Below are 9,511 nucleotides of genomic sequence, written 5' to 3' on the forward strand. Positions count from 1 at the left end.
TCACTGGTGCATCTTTTTCAGTATCCATCTTTTGCTACCTCTACAGGTTCCCATCTTCCCTAATCTTGACAGTCTCTTGGACAGTAATTTTGGCCATTAATTAGCAGTAGGAATGTGCTTTTCTGATCATCTCCTGTAAAGTGCAGACCAGTCCACCTGCTCAGCCTCACCCATCCCTCAGCAGGTACCTGAGGCTGGTTTGTTCCTGGCTCTGGTGATGTGCCCTGCAGTGCAGGAGTGTCTGTGGAGTGCAAAGGGGTTTCAGTCCAGAAACAAGAGAGGATTCTTGGGGTTGTGACCTGAGGTGTACAGAAAAATGTTCTGGTCAGCGATGTCTCCAGATTTCCCATGTGCTCCAGAAACCTGGGTATGCCAGGAAATGGGCTGGATGGTTATTTTCTGTTTGTGCTGTGTGGTGATCCTCTGCCCCTCACTGCTGTCCTGGAGGTGGATTTTGTGCCGCACCCAGGCCAGGGTGGGTCCCACTGCAGGAGGGTGGGCTGTGAAAGGAAGAAACTCCTAACAGGTCTGAAAGAATTCATTCTGGGAAAGATGAGAATGGTTATCCCTGATTTTCACTCTGATTTGCAACTGTTGGATCTTTCTGTGGCTGTTTTGAGGCTGGAATTCCCAAGTGGAGTGCAGAATTCCTGGGAGACAATGGAAGTCACGTCCCTGCTCTATTGTTTTTTATTTTTTATTTATAAATACAACCGTTGCTTTATTATATAATCATAGCAGGACATGCTGGGAACTGCCACTGGATTGGTGCCTCGTTCAGGTGAGTTGGACACTTCAGATTTGGCTTTGTATCTTCTCCATGACAACCCCCACTGTTCCCGAGGTTTATCAGCACTGAGTGAAGCAGGACCCACCTGGGGAAACCATTCCCTCTTGGCTTTATTTTTATACAGTGCCTTAAACATACACAGCACTTCAGAGTAAGCAGCTTGTCCTGCCCCTAAAAATCACATCCTATATATATACAATATAACTAGCAGATAAACAGCGTTTTCTCAAGGTCAAATATTACACAGTTTTGTATGCTTTTGGAAGGAGTCTGCTCCTTTTGTTCTCTGTCTGTTACTGTGTTAATTTTAATCTGTTTACTACTCCAGTGTTCCCTACATCTCCATGGGCAGGTTAATAATTTTATTTGTTTGTATTTTGCAAAATTCTGTTTTGCTTTTCTCATCACTGCATGGGTCTTTCATCTTTCAGTGTGTGTGCTCTTTTCTCTCACATAGAGATGATTAACTTTTGCAGTAAATATGCAAAAAATACCACCATAGGGGCCTTCACTGCATTAAGGTGGCATGATAGTAACTGAGCAAGATTAGGGCACCTGAAATGGTCTTTTTTTGCAACATGCCTGCTTTTTTCCACTCTTGATAACCATTAATGAGTTCAGCTTGGGGACACAAGTCTTCAGAAGTTGCAGTGTATTTCTCCACCTTGCCCTAAGCCCAAACTGTGTTTGTTCAGGTTTAAGCTCAAAATAACAGACTCTGTTGTTAGATGATGTTTTGGTCAAGGCAAGGCAATGTGCATCACCTTGGGTTTGCTGAATTGTGTGGAATAGTGGCACAGAGCAGTTACCCTGCTTACTCCCCATCTTGGTTTCCACCCAGTCTAAAAAGATCTCCACTAGCACTTGCTTTAATTACAGGCTTCAAAATAAAAGTAATTAAAAAACCCCCCAAAATTAAAGCATGGACAAGTTAACCTGTGCAGCTGCATTTACATCATTTGAAACAAAGGCTGAGTATTAGTGGCTCTCTTTATCCCAAAAACACAGCCTTTTCCATAGCATCTTCCACTTGCATGTACTCCAGGTGGGATGGGTAGTTAGTGCACTGGAAGTGGGGGCTCTTGCGGACGTAGGTCAGGAAGTCTGGAGCTCCTGGGAAAATGACATTGTCAGCCAGGAGAACCGAGCCCTTCCTCAGCAGGTTGCATTCCTGGAAAGAAGAGAAATGGCTTCACAGGGGCTGTTAAGCAGACACTGGCCTGACTGGAATGTCCTGGCATGGAACCAGGTCCCACTGGAGTGCCTGCAGCCAGAAACCCACTGTGGGATGGGGCTGGGAGAGGAGGTGGGAGAAGCTGAGTCACTGCAGGATCCTTTGTGGTCATAGACTGACTGTTAGCATGGTGAGTAGAACATCAGAGAGGCTGGTTCTGAAACAGCAGATCAAGCCCAGGGGAGGTGTGCAGTTTGTTCCTCAGCTTGTTTCCAACTATCTCTAGGGGATCAGTAAGGTGGCCTTGTTTTGGCTGTCATGCCTAATGTTTAAAAACTTCTTTAATGTGGCACTAAACTGTTGTAGTAGCTCTTCAGGTCACCTGAGAAACTAGCACATACCAGTGTGCTTTGGCCTGTCTCAGTCAGACTCCAAAACCACTGAGTGAATAAAAGAGACTTCTGTGCTTGCTTTCCTTTCATCTTAAACACTTTCCTGTGATTTTGTTCAGGATCTGGGCACAAAGCAGATCACTCTGACAAATTTCCACAAGGCATAATTAACTTGCAATAGTCACTTCAAGTGCAATGTTTATCCTCAGTAAACCTACAAACCTCATTTTTACTGGTATTTTTGTCTAGGAGAAGTTGCTTATCTGAGCTTCCCAGCTGTTTTAAAACAAAGTCTGTTGCCAATCAGGCTGGTGGTTCCCCTGTGGTCACAGGCAGCAGTTGCAGCCAGCACATGGGGTGTTTTTGCAGTGGCAGTGTGTGAGAGCAGCTCTGGTGCTGGGTGTGTGCAGAGGCTGCTCAGCTCCCTCTCCTGCCTCTGGGGTCGGAGCACAGCCAGCACAGAGCAGGGTTTGAGACATGTCCAGTGCCCTCAGACTGTTCTGCACAGCTCACAGAGCCCTGCAAGAGACAACACACTGCATTTGCCACTGGTCAGCAGGAGTTCAGATGCTCCTCGTGTCTGGCTCTTCTAGAAGTGCATGTCTGGACCACTTTCAATGTCCATATTTCATCTGAATATTTTATATTCATACTCCATGGTCACTGTTCATGCTGTGATACCTGCCAAGGGTGCAGGTTGGAAGGTTTGTAACACCTGAGAAAATGGGAGGATCTTTTCTTTGTCTTTCTGCTCTTAATTTTCCTGGGGGGTTTTTTGCAACTTTGTCCCACAGTTGCATCAGACTGACCACTACCATGGAACTAAACAACCTTTTTTGGGATAAGTTTATTTTGGCTGTGTTTCGAAGGCTGAGCTCTGATAAGGATGCACTGGCTCTTCCCAGTGGAAAGAGTTCAGTCATCCTCACACAGCAGTTTAAAAGAAAGCATTCTCTGAGTACAAAACAACTGTAGGGAGGGAACATTTTCTTCAGCTACTGCTGTGTAAATTCAATGCTGGCTGTTCATAACCCCAAACAAATTTCCTTTTCAAACAGCTTTCTGGAGGACAGGACTAAAACTAAAAAACAGAGGAGCCTGGATCAGAAAATAATGTTGTAGTCCACAAGGGGTCAGAAAGTACTTGGCAGGTTCTCAGTGTAAGAGGCAGGCTCAAAAAAGTGGCTTTATTTGTGAAGAAAATAATTGCAAAATGACACTTGGATACAAACAGGCAGTTGTAGAAAATTGTATCAGCCTGCAGCTCCTAAGGCAGGAGAGCATCTGCATGTGTTGTGTTGATAGATAGAGATGTTGTGAATCTCAGTTATTTAACACCTGAAAATACCTTCCCATGCAGAAGTGCTCTAGCAGTTATCTCACCTATCAGTGCTGCTGCTGCAGCCAGCTCGTTGTGCAATGCTCACAGAACGGGTAAGGCAGCTTGGGAAGAAATGAGCAGAGTTTCCCCACACACAGCAAGGCATTTGCTACTTCACTTTTAAGACTGGAATTGTGCAAACTGACCTGAAGCAGGATGGTGTCTGGTGTGTATCTGTCTTTCCAGTGGTCCAGGAACACAAAATCCAGAGTATCTACTTCATATTTTTTTTTCAGCTGGGGGATAATTTCCTGTGAAGGGCCTTCTAGGAGTTTAACCTGAAATACAAATCCATCCGATGAATTGTGAACCATTAAGAAAAAGCACATGCTTTTAGCTCATTTTAAATTGTGGCCAGACACCAGCAATCCTCTGTATAGCTCAGTATTGTGTCAGTTAATAATGTTATGTGAATTATCTCAACAGAATTAGATAAGGTGTACTTTTTTCTTTTTGACAAACCAACTCAGTTATGTTCTGAAATATGCATTTGGGTGTTTTGGGATCTTGTTGTTTTTTTAAAATAACAGCAGCAAAAGTGACCTGTCAAGACACCTCCATGCACAAAATTCATATATATAGATATAGATAGATAGATAGATAGATATAATGACCAACTAGATTTGGGTAAATACTCCTCATTTGAAGTCCATTGCACATAGTACAGCTGTTTCTTGTGAGCTTTTGTAACAAACTAGACTATAGTTCAGTTTTTTGTAGTCAGTCTTGACAGCAATTTGAAGCTTTTTGTTTTTATGGAGAAAAGCAGCATTCTAGTCTGGGAGATAACCCAGTGCAGTCCTCAGCTGGACTGCTGGGAGAAGGCAGGGATGGAACGTGGCACGGAGCTGGTTAAACTAAGAAGGACTTGTGGGTGCAAGAAAAAAAAAGAATACAAATTCTAAGCAGTTTTGCTCTTGTGGTTACAGACAGAATGGTCTTTACCTTGTCTTGCACTCCAGCAAACTCGATCATCTGCCTGGCTATGGCAGCAAAGTCGGGGTTGAACTCCACGGTGAGCAGCCGAGCCCCTGCCTTGAGCAGCCGAGCCATCCTCACGGCTGAGTAGCCACAGTAGGAGCCCAGCTCCAGGGCCACTGAGGGGCTCACCTCTTCCACAGTCTTGTCCAAAATCAAACCTGATTGAAATGCAAACAGGTTACCTTTGCACAAAATCAAGCTGCTTCACGTGCAGAAGAGCAAGTTAGTGACAAGGGACTTATAAAATCCATGTGCTCAGTTGCTCGGGACATTCAAAAATGAAGGCTTGATGTCAAATTATATCCCCTGTCCTTGGCAAACTGCCCTATTTGTGATCGAGTTGATCACAAAGTTGACATTTGAAGTTTTCAATATTTTTTCAACTAAAAAAATACCTTAGTTTACAATAATAGCAATAAACATTTCTGAGTAAAGAATTCCGTGATTTAACTTATATTCCCAGAAAGTAACTCATATAATTATCTGAATTAACTAATTTATAGTGTTAGAGGGGGAAAATGTAGTGTTTTTTTCCAAGAATTTTTTGCAGAAACTGGACATATTAGTGAAATATATAACTCCTGAATTTTGAATGCTCGTGGTTGTTGCACATGTCACATGCTGTAGTCTGGTACAAAATTTCTTATCCTAAATACTGATCTTTAAAGGAAAAAAGAAAAATCTATGTACAAAGTCGCAAAATAATTGGATTCACCACATGACTTTGTGGGATGGAAAACATTAGTCAGTTGTTAGCAACAAAAATGTTCCCAAAAAGAAGCGACAGGGTACTATATTGTGTCCTTCTGAGGAAAAGGATTTATGGGTGAGAAAACTATTTCCTCTTAGTTGTATGGCTGGAAACTAGATAACTAAACTGAAAAGTATTTGAAGGGATTTTACACTAAGCCATGGAATTTTTCAATGTCTGTATACACTTCATTAAGTGATCTTTTTCTGGGTGTTATTTGTTTATGAATATTGTGATGATGATGATGATGATGATGATGATGATATATCTTGAGGCCTTGTGGTCACTCTTGAAATCTTAGAACCTAAAGATGCATTAACTTTAATGGCTCTTTCCTGAGGAAAGGCCATCTTATCAGAGCAAAACTAGAGTGAAATTATTAAGAATATAATCACAACTGTTCAAAGTTTGGAGCTTTAAGAATTCCTACTCTGCCTTGTACAATGAGGAGCTACTTTCAAAAAATATACCCATGACAGAGAAGTATTTTTATTACAATGCTTAGAGTTGTATTTCATTAACTATGATAATCCCAGACTAAGCAAATTTCCCCTGCAACTTCCCAGCAAGAGGTACTTTTGTTTCTAATACATAAGGGAACATGTTAACATTTTCCATTATAGTTTTTTGAAAAGATTGCCACTTTCCTGCAGCTAAGAAAAAATTTTTTTGTTGCCATACTTTCCTTTAGGAGACCAGAACAAGATGATTTGCTTGCTAAATAGCAACAGTGTCTGACACTGTGTGACATGGGAAGGATTTCCTTCTTCAACAGAAACTTCTAAGTTATGCTTGCATACACAAAATTCATATAGTTTAACATCCTTCTTTTTTTTTTTCAATTTACTATCTTGTTAAGGATCTGAAAGCACATCCCATAATGAACTATGCCTTAAGGGGACCCTGTGCAGGAACTGAGGTGTAACACAACCCGAGACTTTTCCCATAAATTGTCCCCCTCTTACCCACTCTGTGTGTGCACTACACAGACCCCAGCTGTGGTCCTGGGACTCTGGGGATGAGTCAGTGGATGCAAACCCTCCCCCCAGAGCTCACAGAGCTCTGCTGCTCACAGGGCAGGGGGTGGTTGTTTTGCAGCAGCAGCAGCTGGAAGTTCCCCTGTGAACACACTGAGCTGTCCTGTTCTGTGCTGGTCCTGAGGGATCTCTCAGGGGTGCTCCCTGCTGCAGTTACCTTTCTCATTGCCCACGTTCATGGCCCACTCTTTCTGGGAGCAGTATCTGTCTATAGTGTCCACCACGCTCCGGGGGTCCCCTCGCACCGCGTTCTGCAGCACGAAATTTAAAATCCTCTGTTCCTTGCTCTGGTTCATGATCAAATTGGTGACTTTCTCCCGGATTAGTTCATTCCAGACAAGGGCAGCGGTGGCATTTTTCCTGATGAGCACCACACAGAGCAGCAAAATGAAAAGCAGGATGAAGACAATGAACAAAGGGACTGAAGAGCTCTCCAGCATCTGGAAGGAAAGAGAAAAACAGCCCAGGGTTAAGGTGGCATGGGAGAGGACTATCCTGTTTGTAAATATTAAACTGAACAACCCACAATCAGCCATTCTGAACAGGAACACACAGAGTGTAATTATGGTTTTATCTAGAGTAGCTGAAAAGGCCTCTCTGTCCCCTGGCAATGGAGGGTGCTCCGTGGCACTCCCTTTAAAGCCAATTTTCCAGGCAGTCAACAAGTAGCTTTATTTCATGCTCTGGTCCCTGCCCCCACACAGCTGCTCAGTCCTGGCTCCAAGTGTGCCACTGCAGAGCTTCCCAGCACCAAACCTGGCCTGACTGTATTCCCAAGGATTTAAAAGCTTAAATTGGAGCCTGCATATGATCCCACTCCCCTGATTATTAACCACATTTTTAACTTCTAGGCTGGTCTTGGTAAGAAAATCTGCATTTTGAGCACAGTGTGGGCAGCCATGGGCACTGTGAGGGGGTGTTCTGTTCAGAGCAGTCTGCAGGGCCCCACTCACTGCCCTGCTCAGCAGAGAACCTCAGCTTCATGTCTCAGGAGGACTGGACCAGCCCCCTTCCTTCCAGAGCCTGCAGCAGAGGTACCCAGGGGAACTGGTTTTCAGAAAATAGAAGCTTTATTCCTTCTCACAAAATCTTTGACATGAGCCATCATTCTGACACTTTTGAGGATAAAAAAAAATATGCATTTCCTTTTATAAAGTGAAGATGCTTTCTCACTGGTTTTAAAAACATAAAGCTGGATCAGAGTAATTCTCAGGCTCATTAAATTGCAGAGATGTAACAGAGGGGCACGCTGTACTTTTCTGATGGGCCAGTTCAACTGCTCCGATGAGCCTATTCTCCCCTGAAATTCAGTGTCAGGGCTGCAGGGGCTTCTGTGTGGGCAGCAAGGGGTGGACTGTGATCCTGTTGGTGAGTTCAGGGCATCTGAATGTAACATTCAGCAGATGGGACACGTCAGCCTGTACAGTTCACACAATAAATCCCATCAAAGCCCCTTACTCTGCTGGATTTCAGGCAAGCCAGTGGACAGGAAGGTGCATTTACTTCCATGTAGGAGTCACAGGACAAAAGATCTGATACAGAAAGGGTTCTTAAAATTAAGCAATTGTTTTAGCCTTTGAGATGGTGCCAAACTAAGGGGTTTGATTTGCCTGAGGGCTCTCTGCACGTGAAGCTTCTCTTGCACAACTCCAAACACACCTCGTTTCTCATGACACCTCCACTTTTCCACCCCTGCTTCCCGCAAGCAGAGGCTGGAGTTGTACCCTGGGAGGAGAGCCCAGGTTGGAACGTGCTTCAATCAGCACTAGGATGAAGGAATGCCAAGTTCATTGGTTCTTGAAGCCTAATCAGGCATTTGAACACAGGTCTAAAGGATTCAGAACCAATTCCTTAACCTCAGCAGGGTGGATGTAGTTGCCCTGGTTTTTAAACTGTTATTTTTAAAGAACATGACACTCAACTCTTTCCAGCCTCTTTCCTCCTATTAAATCTCTTTCTCTTCCATCTTGCTGAACATGGTGAACAGCTTCCACTTGCACTTGGTATTAATGTTCCACCTACCTGGAGTTCAGCAAAACCATTGCTCCAGCTGGAGCTACAACATCATCAAAAATTTTGCCTAAGTTGCCCAAACCAGAGGCAAAGAGGTTCTTTGATTCTATGAAATATTCCCCCAAATCTATTCCTGCCTGTTCTTGCTTACCTTCCCCAAAATTGTCCCGGAAAAAAACCTAAATTTTATGGATTGTCAGACTTCCATTCTGTAGTGGGACTTGGCACATACACATGGGGAAAATCTGTGCCACTGATTTATTGAATCATCATGCAGAACACATTTTGACTTCAGAAGATGACTGGGTTTCCATGGAGATATATTCAAGACACAGTACAGCTGATTTTGTTCACCCATCCACTTATCTGAGTTGCAGAGCAAGTATGATTTGTTTGGAGCAGTTAAAAGTCTATTTCTTTTGCTTTTAAGTAGTCACCAGTGTTGATAGTTACCTTTAATGCTTTCCTTGCAAAGTCTCACCTGAGACATTTCCTTTCAGGGCTTGCCACTGTCATTAGCACACAAAAATCTTACTTCTTGGACTTTCTGAATTTTGTTTCCTAGCTAATATGAACCTGCTTCTTTACCTCAATGGGATCAGGAAGGCCTGGATGTTAGTTTTTCCTCTTTCCTTCTATGCAGTAGCAGTTCTACTGCCCAGGCCCAATTGTCCTGCACCTCCCAGGTGGGATTTCAGCCCTTTCTAGTTCTCCTACATGAAAATGTTCCACATTATCTGTCCACTGAGAACATGGGCTGGGCTATGAAAATATCATTAGTTTAACATAAAATATCTCTCTAGTTTCACTTGGCCTGTCTTTACTTGACTTTCATGGCTGAGTTGATTGCATGGCTGCTGTTATGGGTTTGGATTATTGACACAGTGAGAGAGAATTATTCTGAACTGCAATGGATGGAGCCCAGAAACCATTTCCTGATGCCAGCAGGTATCCAACCTTCCCCCTCTGGCCAAGGGGAGCTGTGAGCCCTG

General features: G+C 43.4%; 1 protein-coding gene across 5 annotated transcripts in view; it reads right to left on the reverse strand.

Annotated features, from left to right (window-relative positions):
- Positions 1-683: 683 nt before the first annotated feature.
- Positions 684-9,511, reverse strand: part of COMT (catechol-O-methyltransferase) — a 22,721-nt gene continuing 13,893 nt past the window's right edge. For all 5 annotated transcript variants that reach the window (XM_027689426.1, XM_027689430.1, XM_027689429.1 and 2 more), the window contains exons 2-5: positions 6,664-6,946; positions 4,683-4,876; positions 3,884-4,015; positions 684-1,961 (exon numbers count right to left, since the gene is read on the reverse strand). In XM_027689426.1, coding sequence (XP_027545227.1) covers positions 1,782-1,961; positions 3,884-4,015; positions 4,683-4,876; positions 6,664-6,946 — 789 coding nt within the window. In that variant the 3' untranslated portion in view covers positions 684-1,781. The remainder of the gene's footprint in view (positions 1,962-3,883; positions 4,016-4,682; positions 4,877-6,663; positions 6,947-9,511) is intronic.

The sequence above is a fragment of the Neopelma chrysocephalum genome, unplaced genomic scaffold (genome assembly GCF_003984885.1).
Source record: "Neopelma chrysocephalum unplaced genomic scaffold, ASM398488v2 Primary Assembly neopelma1_77, whole genome shotgun sequence".
Classification (NCBI taxonomy): domain Eukaryota; kingdom Metazoa; phylum Chordata; class Aves; order Passeriformes; family Pipridae; genus Neopelma; species Neopelma chrysocephalum.